Source organism: Rhinopithecus bieti, unplaced genomic scaffold, assembly GCF_001698545.2.
Source record: "Rhinopithecus bieti isolate Rb0 unplaced genomic scaffold, ASM169854v2 scaffold_46101, whole genome shotgun sequence".
Lineage (NCBI taxonomy): Eukaryota > Metazoa > Chordata > Mammalia > Primates > Cercopithecidae > Rhinopithecus > Rhinopithecus bieti.
Genome location: NW_016819049.1, coordinates 2,475,722 through 2,494,011, shown reverse-complemented (window position 1 = coordinate 2,494,011; position 18,290 = coordinate 2,475,722). Strand labels below are relative to the sequence as shown.

Below are 18,290 nucleotides of genomic sequence, written 5' to 3'. Positions count from 1 at the left end.
TTCTTTGAGATGGAGTCTCGCTCTGTCTCCCAGGCTGGAGTGCGGTGGTGTGATCTCGGCTCACTGCAAGCTCCACCTCCTGGGTTCCCGCCATTCTCCTGCCTCAGCCTCCCCAGTAGCTGGGACTACAGGCGCCACCACCTCGCCCAGCTAATTTTTTGTATTTTCAGTAGAGACGGGGTTTCACCGTGTTAGCCAGGATGGTCTCGATCTCCTGACCTCATGATCCGCCCACCTCGGCCTCCCAAAGTGCTGGGATTATAGGCGTGAGCCACCGCGCCCAGCCCAGACAGTTAATATTTTAGGATCCGTGGACCATATGGTCTCTGTCACGTGGTCTCTGTCATGACTATTAAACTCTGCCATTGTAATACAAAAGCAGCCATAATCAAGGCATAAATAAATGAATGGGGCTGTGTTCCAATAAAACTAGCTACAAAAATAAGTGGCAGGCCAGATTTGGCCCTCAGGCATTAGTTGATTCTAGCAGAATGTTTTACTCAGTGGGTAGTGATGGTGATTGTTTTTGAGCAGTAGAAACGCTTTTTTCCTATTTAACCAAACAAAGCAGGAACTGCTCAGGTTGAAGAACAGGGTGGAGAATCCAGAGCCTCCTTGTTCATATCCCCCTGCTCTTCCTCAGAACACATTCTAATGCCATTGAAGTAGAGCACTCAGTGTCTAGGCTGGGGGCCACGTACTCATTGCCCTAATGAGTAGGTAACCCTTCATGAACAAATCTGGTCATATAACCAAGGTATGGAAGTAAGAAGAACAAGTTTGAGATCTGTTCTGTCTCCATCCATTCCTGGAACCGAGGGTCCAGGAGATCCTCCTTTGCTCCAATGTCAATGGTCTCTTTCTCCGTAGGTGCCAGGCAGCCTGCAGAGGCCAGTAAAGATACCTGGAGTATGAGTCATTGGTCAGACACCCTTCCTGTGCCCTCCGGCCAGAGGAGAGACCAGGTCCCTAGAGACCACAGCATCTATCTCCAGCTGCTGGAGATAACACTGTACTTGCGGCAAGCCATGAGGGAGCATTTTGTGCAGCTGATGAGCAGACAGGGGCTGTCACTGGAGGAAAGGAGGCACACACAGGCCATCCGTGAGAAGGAAGCCCTTCTGAGTTGCTTAATACGCCGGATGATCAACCTCCTACAGTCTGAGGCCGCAAGTGACCTGGAGCTCCAAGTGCCTCTTCCTTCTGAGGACTCTAGGGGTGATGTCAAATATGGGCAGAGGGACCAACTGTCTGGGCAGCCTGATCCAGTTCCCCAACTGAGTGACTGTGAAGCTGCCTTTGTCAGCCGTGACCTATCCAACCGTGGGATTGACATCTCTGTCTTCTATCAGTCAAGCTTCCAGGACTACAATGCCTACCAAAAAGATAAATATCATAAGGACAAGAACACCTTGGTGAGAATTTGGGGTGGGGGATGGGCAGCATCCTTACGGGCTCCAGTCACTTGGATTTACTGAGTCCTGGGCCAAGTGCTGTATGTGCTCTCATTCTTTATAGCCTTATGAAATGGGCACTCTTGTCATCTTGCAGATAAGGGAGTAATTGCAGAAATAAAGTGACAATGCCCCAGAAAGTTGGAAAACTCCCTCCACCCCCAAATCCTTCCCTTTCCCTAAATCCCAGCTCTTAATTATTAGGAGTTGGCCCCTGTGGTCACAGGGGCAAATGAGCCTGCCATTACAGAACTTAGTATAGTGATGAATGGAGTCAGCAACTGGGGCACAGACATTAATCATCTTCCCAAGAATATGAAAGGGATGCCCACTTCAGGTGGTCTGGGAAGATGTCTTAAAGGCTGAATCTGCCAGCCATGTGGTGATGGTCATGGCCAAGACCCTACAGGCAGGAGGAACAGCACAGGTAAAACCTTCAAGATGCGAAGAGCTAGCAGTGATTGGGAAAGGAGGTCCAGTGGCCAGAGTAGGGACCACTGGTGCTGTGGCAGGAGGTGTGAACAGAGGTGGATGGGAGATGTTAAGATGTTACCCTAAGGGGCCGGGCATGGTGGCTCACGCCTGTAATCCCAGCACTTTGGGAGGCCAAGGTTGGTGGATTGCTCAAGTCCAGGAATTCGAGATGAGCCTGGGCAACATGGTGAAACCTCATCTCTACAAAAAATACAAAAACTAGCTAGGCGTGGTGGCACACACCTATAGTCCCAACTATCTGGGAAGCTGAGGTGGGAGGATCACTTGACCCCAGTGGGTGGAGGTTGCAGTGAGCTGAGATCATGCCACTGCACTCCAGCCTGGGTTGACAGAGTGGACAGAGTGGGACCCTAGCTCAAAAAAAAAAAAAAAAAAAAGCATGTTACCCTAAGGGCACTGGGGAACTAATGAAAGGCTTCCAGCAAAGGGGGTCCTTAGCAGCTCTCCAACCAGAGGGTGGAGGGCAACATTAGCTATACCTTCCCCTTCTGTTCTTTCTGTTCTCCCATAATAACTTAGAAGGCCCTAATGTGTAAGGAGAAGTAGCAGAGGTAGGTGCCAGGTGGGGCCTTGGGGATTAAGGGTCCAGGGTCAGGAGTCAGGTAGGTAGAGTTCTACCTATCACCTAAGGTCACATGGCTAGTAGGTTATTCAACTTTTCTAAACTTCACTCTTTAAATTGGAGTATATAGAACCTTCTTCTCAGGAATTGAGACAACTCATGTGGAACACTTGGTCTAGTGTCTGGCACATAATAAGAACTCAATGACTGGTCGATAGGACATAACTTATTTATGTGGCTCTAAGGGGAAATTTGCAAGCTATACTATTTTGGGTTCACAGAAAGCTTTCCTAACGTGTAAAGTTGTCAAATTTGGATTGAATTGCCTCGTGGGCAGTGAGATCTCCATTTGAGCTAATCTGAGATGAATATTTCTTAGCGTGTTTCAAGGGATCTATACAGGGTGGAGCAAGAGGACTGACCTGATCTTGGATTCCTTCCATCTCCAGGGCTTCATTAACCTTGGCACCAGTGAGAACAAGCTCTGCATGGATCTGATGACTGAAAGAGTAAGGATGTTCTGGGCTGTGTTTGGGACCCGCCCCTTCAAAGCTTAGTCCCCCTAGCATGCTCCTCAGCTGTGGTAGATACAGGGGTGAGACATAGGAGCTTGGAAGAAGAGTGAAGAAATAGCTTCTAGAATAGCACATTTAACCTCCTGGCCTTGCTGACTGTCCAGAAGTATTCTCTGATTAGGTATATGGTGGGAAGGTTGCTATGGGAACCTCTGGGTCAGATACTTCCCAGTGAGGTATCTACTTGTGTAATTTATGACAAGATGGTAGCCTCCATTCATCAAGGAGCACTCAGTGTGTATACCCATACCCTTTCTAGGAGGTCACGTATGTGGAGGGCAAACACTCTTGTATGAACTAGGAGTAGGATGAGGCCTCTTGGACTTCCCTGGCCTACCTGTTTTCATGTTCTATTTGTCAACAGTTGCAAGAAAGGGACATGAACTGCATTGAGGACGCCTTGCTGCAGTACCCTGATTGGAGAGGGCAGCCGTTGTAAGTGACTTTCAGATTTAGGGTCTCTTGGTCCCACAGGCAGCTGTCCTTATCCAGAAGGAGGATTCAAGGCACCAAATTCCTGGTTGGTTACCTCCCTGTCTCTTTGGGTAATAACGTCTAGAAAATGCCTAGAGCAAAACTTCATCAGGAGGCAGCCTGGTATAGTAGGAAGGGTTATTCCTGGTATAGTAGGAATAATTCAAAAGGCCCGAGTTCTTGTGCCAACTCTCATTTATTGTCTGTGTGACTTGGGGAGTTGATGGTCTCAGTCAGTAGCCCTGTGATACGAGGTTGGACGGGGTAGCAAAGGTCCCTATTAGGCTGGACAATGGCCATCCAGACCATGAGTGAGGAAAGGGGCTCAGGAACCACAAGGTCTCTCTGGGTCTGTTTACAGCCTGCGGGAAGAAGTGGCCCGGTTCCTGACCTACTACTGCAGGGCACCTACCCGACTTGATCCAGAAAACGTGAGTCAGTTTCCCAGCCTTGCTGCCACCCTGGTGGAGGGCTATATTCTTGGAGGATGCTCTGCCCTTTCTAGGGGGTACAAGGAGAACCAGTGGAGACTCTCAGGGGCCAGGGCAGTGTGAAGGCCAATGTGTCCCAGCTGAGGAGGTTCCCTGTGCCTGTTCCACCCAGGAGGATGGAGAAAGCGTGACTACCCCTTCTCACATAGGTATTTTGACTTCTGCTTCTCATGTGTTGTCTTCAGGTGGTTGTTCTAAATGGCTGCTGCTCTGTCTTCTCTGCCCTGGCCATGGTTCTATGTGATCCAGGCGGTAAGTCAGTGGGCTCTGCTTTCCCTCTCAGTGAAATACTAGCAATGTGGGTAGGAACACACAGGCACTGGACTTTGAAGAAGAAGAGCGTCCTGACTCAAGGCCTTTTCCCCACAGTGGTGGGCCTTCTCCCACACTGACTAGGTTATCGTCCTATTTCTGTGGGAGCAAGGGGTTTGGATTCTCCATTTAATGGAAGAGAGACATGATGGACCTCAAGGAGGTATGCCCCAGGAATGACGATGGGGGCCTACCTACTATGTTCATGGCTGGGCTTTTGGGCTCAGCTGCAATACAGAGATCCATGGCAACAGGCTCAGACAGTATAGATTTCTTATCTCTTCAGAAAAAGGTTAATTAGTCCTGGACCAAACAAGGTTGAGTGGACTGTTCTCAACCTCCCCCGTAACAATGCTTAAGCAAGAGGCTCCAATGTCAAAGAGCTCTGGATGCATCAAAAGAAATGGCTAAGATAGTCCCTTTCATGCAAAGGAGCTTCTCTTAACGCATCAGTAAGGCCAAATGGATGGGAAGAAAAGAAAGTGAGATCCCCAGGTCCAAACAACTGGGGCCCTCCTTGCGCATGGACCTTGACCTCTGATATTTGGCCTGGATCAGTTGAGACTTTCCTAATAACCATTGCTCCATCTGCTAGTGAGCCTTGCTTAACTTGTGCCCTGGATTCTGAGTTATTCAGTGATATTCTTCCCTCTTCTTTAGTGTACCTGGAAAGAAGAAACTAGAGTTTTGTTTCCCCCAGTGGTGTCTATAATAATGGATAACTTTCATAGCACCTGAACCTAAGAACATTAATCCCCAGGTAGAAAGGATCGTGAAACTGACTTTTTTTTTTTTTTTTTTTGGTTGCCAGCTTTGCTAGTTTGGGGAGCCTGGCAACAGGCTCTGATTGGGAGACTTTGAAATGATGGCTCTGTCTCTCTGTTTCCAGAGGCCTTCCTGGTCCCTGCTCCCTTCTATGGTGGCTTTGCCTTTAGCTCCCGCCTGTATGCAAAGGTTGAGTTGATTCCTGTCTACCTGGAGAGTGAGGTCTGAATGGGGCCCCTTCCCTGCTCCATACACCTAGACAATGGACTGTTCTGGGGACACTTAAAGGGGTAGAAGGGCTTGCTTTCTACCCATCTAAGTGGTTGGGTAGGGGTGGAGAAGGCACGGGGACTGGCACTCTGGTATGAAGGCAGAGGATTATCTGCGGCTTATGGGAAAGAGGAATCAAGGCTTAGACTTTAAGAGACACTTCTCACATAATGTTTCTCTTCCAGGTCACTGTTACAAACACTCAACCTTTCCAGCTCACTGTAGACAAGTTAGAGGAAGCCCTGCTTGAAGCTAGGCTTGAGGTAAGGAGGGAACCATATTTTTAGGATGGCCACTGCTGGTCCTGAAAGGGGTTTGAGTATTGAAACTCTGGTACTGCTTGTTCACCAAGACCTGGTGGGCTGTCCTTAGTTGGAAGAGACAGTGAATGATCCAGGGGTGTGTTCCTCTAGATCCCTGAGTCCTATGGGGATGTTATAGCAGCCCCAGACTTCCTTCCTGTTCCCCCTCTTTGGGCAGTAGAGTAGTTGCTGCTTCAAGACCCTACCTAGGCCTTTTAGGGTGCCTGACCTGTAAAAGATCCTTGGCTGAATTTAGGGTAGATGCAAAGGACTTGTATTCACTCAGTTATATTTGGGTTTTTCTTAGGGGAAAAAGGTCCGAGGCCTTGTGCTAATCAACCCTCAGAATCCTGTGGGTGACATCTACTCCCCAGACTCGCTAATGAAATACCTGGAATTTGCCAAGAGGTATGAGTTCCACCCCTTGAGACTAGGTAATGTTCCTTGAAAGAATTCCCGTCACTTATAGTCAAGTAGTCAAGAGCCAGATCTGGTGGCACATGCCTGTAATCCCAGCACTTTGGGACGCCGAGGCAGTGGATCACTTGAGGTCAGGAGTTCGAGAACAGCCTGGCCAACAGGGTGAAACCTTGTCTCCACTAAAAATACAAAATTAGCCAGGCGTGGTGGCGGGCACCTACAATCCCAGCTACTTGGGAGGCTGAGACATGAGAATTGCTTGAGCCGGGGAGGAGGAGGTTGCAGTGAGCCGAGATCGTGCTCCAGCCTAGGCAACAGAGTTGAGACTTTGTCTCAAAAAGTAATTTACCTTAAATATTCTTACTATACATCATACTTTGCAGAATTATATAAAACTGAAATTAAAATGAAGGAAAACACTATCACATACTTACCACTTCAAACTTTTTGCCATTTCCTTTCTAGCCTCAGCCTATGTATTGACATTTACATAACAGTCAAAATATAGTTTTGTTTTCTGAGAAATATGTCACTTAAAAATATATAATTTGTTACTTTTCTACTTAAGCTTAAGTACTTTCTCCCAGCATCCATTTCGGAAGCCACTTGGGCTGGAGTGCCGAGGAAGACACTCTCAGACCTTGTGGGATGAAGACGTGTTCCTACAGAGCTTCACGTTCCTTTCTAAGAACAAGTTAACCTTAGTTTTCTCTGGAGTCCTGAAATAGTCCTATTACTTAAGGCAAATAACCTTCCATTTTCCATAAGAAACAGACTTAGTCAAACTTCATGACTAACCCAGACCAATGAATGGTGCAGCGAGGGGTCAGGAGGAAAAATGCTAGAGGGGGTAGGCAAGAATTGGATAGAATGGGTTCACCTCCCAGCTATAGCACCTGCTAATTGACTTTACAGCTAAGAGCCTTAGTTTCTTTTTTTCCTTTTGGTTTTTCTTTTTTTTGAGACACAGTCATGCTCTGTCACCCAGGCTGGAGTGCTGTGGCAGGATCTCAGCTCACTGCAACCTCCACCTCCCGGATTCAAGCAATTCTCCTGCCTCAGCCTCCTGAGTCACTACAATTGCAGGCATGCACCAACACACCCAGCTAATTTTTGTATTTTTAGTAGAGACAGGGTTTCACCATGTTGTCCAGGCTGGTCTTGAACTCCTGACCTCATGATCCACCCACCTCGGCCTCCCAAAGTGCTAGGATTACAGGCATGAGCCATGGTGCCCAGTCTGCCTTAGTTTCTTTATCTGAAATGGAGATGACAGTAGTGACGATTGTTGGGAGAATGAATGAGGCACATAAGCAGTTAGGAGCTCCTGACTCTACCAGTTAAAAATTATCTGGGCTACCCAACCTCTTCCCATAGTCTCCGCTTGATGGTTGAATGGTTAGCTAAGGTTAGACAAGACGTTCTCAACGTGTCTTTTGGTTCCTATTCCTTCTCATTACCCCCAAGCTAGGTCCAAGGGTCCCTTCTGGTGCATCACCCCATCTACCTTACTATGCCCCTTGGAGGGTCAGATGGGCTGCTGGGGCAGTAGGAGTGCATGATCTGTGTCCAGAGAACACTATAAAAGACATGACAAGATTACAAAGATGCTTGTAAAAAGCCTGCAAAGAAAAAAGGTTAGAGATAAGCTAGACCTTATTCTTCTTCTTTCATCTAATCTACAGGCATAACTTACATGTGATCATAGATGAGATTTACATGCTGTCTGTGTTTGATGAATCCATCACATTCCACAGTGTTCTGAGCATGAAAAGGTGAGTTGGTCTCAGCTGGAGTTGGGAATGAGAACCACAAGGTTCTTGTTTTGCAGGATGAGTTTATGTGACATGAACTTAACTCAGTTCCTAGCACATAGCCAGTTAACTGCTCACAGGGGCTGTGAATGCAATCAAAGCATCATCTTTCCCCCTAAATGTCTTCTAGTCTATACGCCATTTTGTATACAATAATTTGAGGTCAAGGTAGAAAGTCTACCGTCAAAGGTCAAAATAAAGCCTCATAAAATGCCAGGGTAGGAGCTTCTTGATAAGTAGAGCACAGGGAAAGAAAAAGGAGGCAGAACCTTCTGAAGGGTAGTATCTGGCCCTAGAGAAGGGATTCCAGCATTCAAAGCAAGGGAAGGAAAAGCCTGGCAGAAGGAACAGCTTCACCAAAGATGGAGCAGTAAGAAATATTCAGGCATGTTCTAGAAATGATGGTGACCCACATCTGAAGAGCCAACTGCCAGGAAGGTAGCTTTGGCCAAGCTGTAGGAGAGCCACATGTCAGGCTGAAGGCCCTAGACTTCATTCAGTGGGCACTTGGGTTCTGTTCCCTCTAGGTCTTCAGGGATACCTTGTGTTGACTTCCTGGCTTAACTGGGACAACTGTTTCTTGAACGTTGGGCCCTATAGGCCCTGCTGTCTAGGAAGAACCTCAAGTCCACTTTCCCCTCATATACCCCAAATCTTCATCAACTATTTCTCTATAACCTTAGTTATTTTTTCCATTTCTTCTTCAGTTTGCCTGATCGCAATAGGACCCATGTGATCTGGGGTACCAGTAAGGTGAGCCATTGCTTTCTCTCCTTGGCTAGGGAAGGAGGAGGAACCAGGAATAGAAGGCAGACAAAACACTTGTTCCTGTTCCTACTTTTCTTCCTCTAGGATTTTGGCATCTCTGGCTTCCGCTTTGGTGCTCTGTATACCCACAACAAGGAGGTGGTCTCTGCTGTGAGTGCCTTTGGCTACCTCCACAGTATTTCTGGCATTGTACAGCACAAGCTGTGTCAACTGCTCCACAACACAGGTACTGAGCTCTAGCACAGGCCAGCATGTTGGCTGGATGTCATGGCCATGGGGAAGTCTTGGATTTGCTTGGGTTTCTGATGTGCCCTTAATATACTGAGACCCTATTTGCTGTCTCAGATTTAACTGTGATAAGACGTGAAGTTTGAAGGAGGGCAAGATAGGGCAGATAACACAGCAGGGTGTAGACAGAAGATGGAGGTGCTGTTTTAAAACACAGGACGAGGCCAGGTGTGGTGGCTCACGTGGGTAATCGCAGCACTTTTGGAGGCCGAGGTGGGCAGATCACTTGAGGTTGGGAGTTTGAGACTAGCCTGGCCAACAAGGTGAAACCCGGTCTCTACTAAAAATGCAAAATTAGCCAGGCGCGGTGGCGCACGCCTGTAATCCCAGCTACTTTGGGGGCTGAGGCAGGAGAATCTCTTGAATGCAGGAGGCAGAGGTCGCAGTGAGCTGAGATGGCGCCATTGCACTCCAGTCTCGGTAGAAAAAGTGAAACTCTGTCTCAGAAAACAAAACAAAACAAAAAACCACAGGATGAGCTTAATTTCTGGATGTCTGGTGGCTTGTGTTCTGCCTAGAGGTGGGATGGCTAATCCTACTCTAAGTTGTAAAGGTAGGAACTTCAGAAATTAATCTTTATGTGAATATAGATTTTCCGTCCCCAAAACTGTTTGCTTTAGACAAAGATTATAAAACCAGAAACAAAACAAACACCCTGACTCTTCTAATACAACATAATCTCATCTTCCAAGGTGGCCAAAGGAGAGCTGCCATTTGGGCAAGTTGGTGTGGCTGGGCCTGTGGCACCTGGATTCATCGTCCCCTCACTTGGATCTCAAGTGAATGCTGGCCTCAGAAGGGACTTTCCCCTTTAAAGCCATGGCCCAAGCTTAGAGACTCACTTTGTTTACTTCCCTGTAATAGAACAGATATGAAGCTGGAAGTTTTAATTCATAGCTGGGATATAATGAAACAAACGAATATCATTATATTTGCTGGTTTAGAAAACAATTTGCTTTCAGGTCTGGGATGCGAGAGAGGTAGACAGGAGAAATCAAACTGAATGCTTCCATAGATATCAAGACCTTTGATACTTGGCAGAAACCAGATCCCAGCCCCTTGAACGCTGGTCCTCAATCTTGGATGGACATGGGAGTTTCCCAGGGAGCTTAAATACTGACACGTGTGTTCCGTCTTCAAAGATCCTGATATAGCCTGAGTTATATCAGATATATAGCCTGAGCATCAAGGCTTCTAATAGTTCCCCAAGTGGTTCTGTTCTATGAATGCTGAGGGCAACTGGCCAAGAGCATCCCCAGGCACACATGTATTCCTCCAACTCCATTGTATGAGGCTCAAATTCGGGTGGTAGGAGCTGTGAGTCCCTGCTGCTTGCCCAGTTAACAACAGCAGCATCAACCCCTATTAGGGGATTGACTCCTTGCCTCAGGGCTGTGAACTCAGAGAACTTTCCTACTAGACCTTTGAGAAGCCCAGTGTCTCTACCAGAGCCTTAGATAAGAGGTGGGTGTATTGGGTGTGGACACCATCAGCTCAAATATGCTAGAGTTAGTCTTAGAAATAGCTTGTGGGGTGCAGTGGTTAAAACCTAAAATCCCAGCACTTTGGGAGGCCAAGGCAGATGGATCACTCGAGGCCAGGAGTTTGAGACCAGCCTGGCCAACATGGTGAAACCCCGTCTCTACTAAAAATACAAAAATTAGCTGGGTATGGTGGCACACACCTGTAGTCCCAGTTACTTGGGAGGCTGAGACATGAGAATCGCTTGAGCCAAGGAGGTGGAGATTGCAGTGTGCCAAGGTTGTGCCATTGCACTCTAGCCTGGGTGACAGAGGGAGACTCTAGGTTTTGTTTTGTTTTTTTTAAACAAACAAAACAAAAACAACAAACTTGCATGAAGCCCAGGAAGGGAGCATTTGGGAAGGAACTCTCGGTAGATTTCTGTAGTAATATCTGTGACAATGTTTTTCCTCTACCCATCCAGAATGGATTGACAAAGTGTACCTACCCACCAATTGCTACCGGCTCCGGGAAGCTCACAAGTACATCACTGCCAAGCTGAAGGCATTGGAGATCCCCTTTCACAACAGCAGCTCTGGCCTCTATGTCTGGATCAACTTGAAAAAGGTGTGTTCTGGGAATGAGGACAGGTGTTCTTGGGTAGACCTGCCAGCTGGGTCTTGGGCTCAGCTCTGTTCCTCTGCCCTCCCTAGTACCTGGATCCCTGTACATTTGAAGAAGAACGGCTCCTCTATTGCCGCTTCCTGGACAACAAGCTGTTGTTATCCCGTGGCAAAGCCTACATGTGTAAGGAGCCAGGCTGGTTCTGCCTCATTTTTGCAGATGAGCTCCCCCGGCTAAAACTGGGTGAGTGGAGCTCACCTCCCAATCCTTTAAAGATGCCCCATCAACTTAATATCTCAATCTTCTCCCTGTCCTTAAACATCCTATAGATCTAGCCCTTTATTCCCTGTTTCCATGTCTATCTTTAGTTAAGTGCTTTTGCAAACAAGAACTGATATGTACTGCAAGCACCTATCCATTCATTACCCATTTGGGGTATCTGTTCTGTGACTGCCATTGAGTGAGGCATTGGGCCAATAAGCTAAAAAGTACTATTCTGAGGCCGGGCACAGTGTCTTATGCCTGTAATCCCAGCACTTTGGGAGGCCGAGCCAGGCAAATCATGAGGTCAGGAGTTTGAGACCAGCCTGGTCAGCATGGTGAAACCCCGTCTCTACTAAAAATACAAAAAATTAGCCAGGCATGGTGGTGTGCGCCTGTAGTCCTAGCTACTCAGGGGTGTGCTGAGGCAGGAGAATTGCTTGAACCTGGGAGGTAGAGGTTGCAGTAAGCTGAGATCGCGCCACTGCACTCCAGCCTGGGAGACAGAGTGAGACTCCATTTCAAAAACACACACACAAACAAACAAAAACAAAAAAAGTAGTACTCTTCCCTTGTGAGGCTGGCAGCCTAGTAAGTGAGATGGATAGGCAGGTGACCATGGAAGTCCCTGTATGCCATACTAGAGAGTTTAGATTCTCCTCTGAGGTTATAGAGAATAGGACATTCATGTGAACAGTTATTTATTGCATTCCACTACATGCCAGATACTGTTCTACCTGCTGGGAATATAGCAGTGAATCGTTCATTTTCATGAAGGGTTTTGTTGCAGAATTCTTTTGAGCTAGCATAGAAGATAGGCTGAGTGCAGAGACACTACAGGCAAATGGAAATCCTGATTAGGCCAAGGCCATAAGACCCAGAGTACAGGCTTTGATATGAGATATTGAGATGTCTCGCAGGCTGACATAACAATGATACTCAAAAAGAAATCAGGGATGTAACATGTAGACTTGGAAACCCATCCCAAAGATGGGAGGGCTGAAGTTCAGGATCCCTGGATGAGAGGCTTTTATGGTTGACCATGACCTGGATCTGTCTGGGACCCACCTGCAAACCCACTAAATCACTATTTCTCTCTGTCCCCATTTGGACCCTCTAGCCATGCGTCGGTTCTGTGATGTGCTGCAGGAGCAGAAGGAGGCTTTGATAGTGAAGCAGTTGGAGGATGCAATGAGGGAGTAGGCCGTCTGCCTCCCAACCAGCAGTTCCAGCCCATCACTTGCTCAGGGACCCACTAATGACAGCCTCTGGTCCAGAAGGCCAGGGTGTCTTTTTGTCAGTGTTGTGATGGAGAAAATGGTGGGCTCCTCCAGGAAGATCTCATCTGACCCAGTCATCACCCTCCTTAAGCTGAGTGTCTGCTGTCTTTGGAAGCTTTCCATCTTTTTAGTCTTTGCTATCCATTATATATGCAAAATGTTTTTATTGGGGTTGGGGTGGAAAGACCTAGAGACACCTAGAGAAATAAAGGAAGTTCTCTGGGCCCCTATTTAGATGGTTTATTTTTATATTCAGTACCTAATAAATTCTATACTCTTAAATTCTAGGCCCATCTTATTTTCTTGCTTATATTCTTCATAATCATCTTTGGAAGCCAAATGATTTTCTGTCCTCTTTAATTTTTAAATTCTAAGGCAGGTTCTATGTAAAGAATACTGTCTACAGCAGGCAAGAAAAAGAAAGAAGTCATCCTTAACTGATGGACCATTTTGCAGGTGTTGGACGCAATGTTCTATAAGATTCTTATGAAATCACATCCACTTCCACATGACCTGCTAAGAGGCAGGTGGGAGTATAATTGCAGGTATTCCTGCTTCCAAATACTAGAGTTTGCTCTACTTTTACCTTCCCAAAAGGCTTTTAAAGTCTCCTGTTGGGTACGGTGGCTCAAGCCTGTAATCCCAGCACTTTGGGAGGCTGAGGCCAGAGAATGGCTTGAGGCCAGGTGTTCGAGACCAGCCTGGGCAACTGAGACCCTGTCTCTACAAAAAATAAAATTAGCTGGGTGTGGTGATGTGTGCCTCTAGTCCAAGCTATTCAGGAGGCTGAGCTGGGGGGCTCACTTAAGTCCAGGAGGTCAAGCCTGCAGTGGACCATGATCGTGCCATTGTACTCCAGCCTGGTGATAGAGTAAGACCCTGTCTCAAAAAAAAAAAAAAATCTGATAAACTTGGTGTCTTAGTCCCTTTATGATATGAAAATATCACAAAGTGGATGGCTTAGAAACAAATCTTTCTCACAGTTCTGAAGGCTGGAAAGGCCAAGTTCAAGGCCCTGGCAGATTTGGCATCTGGTGAGGGTCCCATCTTCCCAGTATCACCTCATGTGGCAGAGGGGTGAGAGGTCTCCCTCCACCTTCATGACCTAATCACCTTTCAAAGGGCTCACCTTCTAATACCATCACCTTGGGGGTTAGGATTTCACAGATGAATGTTGGGGGACACATTCAGTCCCTAGCATCTGGGGTTGTCCATTTCCATTTCTAGTGTTGTCAGCTGTTCAAATCACACCACCCATCAGTTTCTCTGCAAAGCCCTTGCACATCAGAGCACTGATGCTGTGAAGTGGGCAGAGAAGGGACTACTACCATTTTATGGATGAAGAAAGAGCTCACAGTACCAACTGGTGACTTTAGTCACTTGGGTTTGCGGCCGTACTTGCTCCGAATCCAAATTTGTTTACCTCCATTGTCAGTTTGCTTGTGTTGTTGTTGTTGTTGGGACAGAGTCTCACTCTGTCGCCCAGGTTGGAGTGCAGTGGCGCAACCTCAGCTCACTGCAACCTCTGCCACTGGTTCAGCGATTCTCCTGCCTCTGCCTCCTGAGCAGCTGGGACTACAGGCATGCGCCATCTCGCCCAGCTAATTTTTATATCTTTAGTACAGACAGGGTTTTACCATGTTGGCTGGGCTGGTCTCAAACTCCTGACCTCAAGTGATCCGCCTGCCTCGGCCTCCCAAAGTGCTGGGATTACAAGCTGAGCCACCGCTCCTGACTGATATTGTTCTTTTTTAAAAAACTCTAGTATAATATTGAATAAAAGTGGTTGAGAGGACAGCTTGCCTTGTTCTCAGTCTTAGCAGCATCGAGTGCAGTCTTCTGCTCTTGAGTATGTTACTGTATTTTCATTCTGCCCCTCATCCAACAAAGTTTCCTTCTATTACTAGTTTGCTGGGAGTTTTGCCATGTATGAGGGTTCAATGTTGTTAGATGTTTTTGATCTGCATCTATAGAGATATGATTTTTCTCTTATCAATGTAGTAAATTACATTGATTTCTTAAGGTTGAAGCAACTTCACATTGCTGCAATAAACCCTGTTTGATCATGATGCATTGTCCTTTTATATATCACTGACTTTGGTTTGCTATTTTAAGAATTTTACATTCAAGAGAGACATCATTCTATATATATATATATATATTTTTATAATGAATTGTTCGTTTCAATATCATGATTAATACTGGTTTCATAGATGTTAGCGAAACCGTGCCTTCCTTAATTTTCTAGAAGTTTGTGTCCAAAAACTTCTTCAATCTTTAAATGTTTGGTTGAATTCAGCTTTAAAACCATAAGGGCCTGGAGTTTTTTTTTGTTTTGTTTTTTTGTGGGATGGCTTTACTTATAAATTCAATTTCTGTGACAGTTCAAGTTTTCTATTTCTTATATCGGATTTGGTTATTTGTGCCTTTCAATAAAGTTTGTTTCATCTAATTATTGACATAAAATTGGTTATAAATATTCTGTTATCCTTTTTAATATATATATAGGACCTTTAGTTTTATCTGCTTTTCCTTTCCTGATAATGAAATTGATACATGCAGGAGGGAGATAAAGGGGAGGGTCTCTGGAGAAATCTCCAACCCATCTGTGCACTGGAAGAACAAGATGGAGGCAAGGGAAGCTGCGGCCATGCTCCGAGTGGAGGAGCCTGGCCTCCGCAATTCCTGTGTGGTGGCCTGGGATTCAATCTGTGAGTTGGGGGCCCGTTAGCAGGACTCCCTCTCGTTCTGCTGAGAGTATTTTTCTTTTTTCCTTTTCGCCTAGTAAATTCCATTCCCCTCACCCTTCAATGTGTCCATGTTCCTAATCCTTCCTCGTGGTGTGACAAGAACCCGGTTTTAGCTGAACTAAGGAGCAGAATTCTGCAACAAAATGAGTTTTTTGGATCAGTCAATCTGTTTATCAATTGTATTGAACTTTTCAAAGAACCAACTTTCGGTTTCATTGATTTTTCTCTATTGTTTCTCTTTCATTTCTGCTCTTTATTTCTTCCTATTTACTCTGGATTTAATTTGCTCTTTTTTTTCTAGCTTCTTAATGTGGAAGCTTAGATCATTTAAGTCGATTTCAAATATATGCATTACAAGCGATTCATTTCTCACTTAGCATTATTTTAGCTACATTCCATAAACTTTGGTCTGCTGGTTTTTAATCATTCAAAATATTTTCTAATTTCCCTTGTGATATCTTTTTTTAAATCAATGGTTTGCTTAGCATATGTAACTTAGTTTCCAAATATTTGGGGATTGTTCAGCTTTCTTTGTTATTGATTTCTACTTTAATTTCATTGTGACTAGAGAATGTACTCTACGGTGTCAATCCTTTGCAATTTATTAAGACAGTTTATGGCCAAATTTGTTTATAGCATGTGGTCTATCTTAATGTTTCATTTGCATTTGAAAAGAAGTATATTCTGTGGCATTGGGGATGGTGTTCTATAAATGTCAATTAGATTAAATTTTTGTATAATGTCCAAAACTTCTGATCCTTAGTGTCTTTTGATCCATTTATTCTATCACTGAGTGGTATAAAAATTTCCAATTATAATTATGAACTTGTCTTTTCTCTTTTTCGTTGTGTCAGTTTCTGCTTCATGTATTTTGAAGCTTTATTAGGAGCATAAACTTTTAAGATTGTCATCCCGATGAATTAATCATTTTATTATAAAATGCCCCATTTTATTTTTGTTAATAATTTTTGTCTTGAAGCCTACTATGTGAGATACCAATATGAACACATCAGCTTTTTTTATGATTATTTGCTTGGTATTTTTTTTCCCATTTTTACCTTTGACCATTTTGTTTTGTATTAAAGTGTGTCTCCTGCACACACACCATATGCTCGATTCTTGCTGTTTTATCCAGTCTGATGATCTTTTAATTGATCTTTAGTCAATTCACATTTAATGTAATGTGTGTGTATGTCTTCTACGTAGGACAAATGCCTGTGTTTGTTGTTTGGTGGGGTTAAATCCCCCTGCTGTATGCTTCCATGGTATCCAGTAAATAGTATTTTTTAAATAGTCCCCACATTGTAAGTCGGCCTTCCCATTCGGTCATGCAGGCTTTGGTTTGTCTTGCTCATCATCGTATCCTTGCACTTTACAGAAACCTGGCACGTAACAGGCGTTCACTGAGATGCGAATTACATAGAGTTAAGATTTAAATAGAGGGAAATGATGACTTCCTTATCTTACGGAAGAAAACATTCAGGGCCAAAAAAGTCATGAGAGTTGCTTGAGGTCACAGTGTTAGCTAGTGGCAAGGTAAAAGTGAAGACAAGAAGTGGAATGGCCAGAAGACAGCCATGCCTTCCCAGCCATACCTGTATTGAGAGATTCTGCTTATATCCTTCCATGGGGGAAGAAGATTTTCCCATTCAAGGCACCTCAGAGATTGCAGCTGTACCTGGGACTGGGTGCCCACTGTACCCATTGCCAGAATATGTAGATCTTAGGCAAAGTTTGAAAAATACTTTAAAAATTATATATATACACACATACATGTAATTTTTTTTTTTTTGTTTTTTTAGACAGAGTTTTGCAAATACCCAGGTGGGAGTGCAGTGGCACGATCATATTCACTGCAGCCTCTACCTTCTGAACTCAAGTGATCCTTGCACCTCAGCCTCCTAAGTACCTGAAACCACAGACACATGTCATCATGTCTGGCTAATTTACAAAAACCTTTTGGCTGAGAGTGGTGGCTCACGCCTGCAATCCCAGCACTTTGGGAGGCCGAGACAGGCGAATCATGAGGTCAGGAGTTCAAGACCAGCCTGGCCAATATAGTGAAACTCCGACTCTACTAAAAATACAAAAATTAGCCGGGTGTGGTGGTGCACGCCTGTAGTCCCAGCTACTCCAGAGGCTGAGGCAGAAGAATTGTTTGAACCCGGGAAGCGAGAGTTGCCGTGGGCAGAGATCCTGCCACTGCACTCCAGCCTGGACGACAGAGCGAGACTCCGTCTCAAAAAAACAAAAACAAAAACACAAAAAACTTTTTTTGGTAGAGATACGGCCTCTCTATGTTGCCTAGGCTGGTTTCAAACTCCTTGGTTCAAGGGATGGTCCAACCTTGTCCTCTCAAAAGTGTTGGGATTACGGGCGTGGGCCACCACGCCTAGCCAGAGTTCAACAAATGTTGCAGCCACATGTGGGAGACCAGGACATGCCTCCCCAAAACATGAAGGATTGTGCTAAAGACAAGCAGCAGCAGATTCAGGAAAGCTCTCTACCCTGGCCCTTTTTGCCTAAAAGTAGGACATAGGTTTACAAAGACAAAAGGTATCCTGTCCCTCTGTCTACCTGGGAGAACGAAGAGAAGACTACTTTAGACCCCTATGGCCTGGAGATGGTATCAGAGGAATTTACATTAACAAGCTTGACTAACTGGCCTTTGTTTTGTGTGTGTGTGTGTGTGTGTGTGTGTGTGTGTGTGTGTTTTCTACCTTCTCACAAGTTGCCTCCTGGAGAGACTCCAAGTCCTATTTCTTTGTCTTGTAACTTAAAAAAATTACTGTTCTTTATTGAAGATGCTATAAAAAATGGAATTCAAAGTCACCTCTTCCAGAACGACTCATTCCCTTCGTATTTCTCATGTATAAATGAAATATACATGTCAGTAAATTTGTGTTTGTTTTTCTCTTGTTAAT

At 45.2% G+C, this 18,290-nt stretch overlaps 1 protein-coding gene across 2 annotated transcripts; it reads left to right on the top strand.

The window, feature by feature from the left end:
* Positions 1-861: 861 nt before the first annotated feature.
* ACCSL (1-aminocyclopropane-1-carboxylate synthase homolog (inactive) like) lies at positions 862-12,596 on the top strand. Of its 2 annotated transcripts, none has more exons than XM_017858068.1 (14): positions 862-1,415; positions 2,961-3,020; positions 3,451-3,521; positions 3,922-3,991; positions 4,237-4,303; positions 5,253-5,350; positions 5,584-5,661; positions 6,008-6,108; positions 7,806-7,895; positions 8,642-8,687; positions 8,787-8,928; positions 10,936-11,078; positions 11,165-11,318; positions 12,457-12,596. In XM_017858068.1, the coding sequence occupies exons 1-14, from the start codon at positions 912-914 to the stop codon at positions 12,537-12,539; spliced, it is 1,707 nt and encodes a 568-aa protein (XP_017713557.1). In that variant the 5' UTR covers positions 862-911; the 3' UTR covers positions 12,540-12,596. The 2 variants fall into 2 exon arrangements, with proteins under 2 accessions (XP_017713557.1, XP_017713558.1); XM_017858069.1 differs by having other exon boundaries at positions 890-1,415; positions 2,914-3,020; positions 12,457-12,569.
* The last annotated feature ends 5,694 nt before the right edge of the window (positions 12,597-18,290 follow it).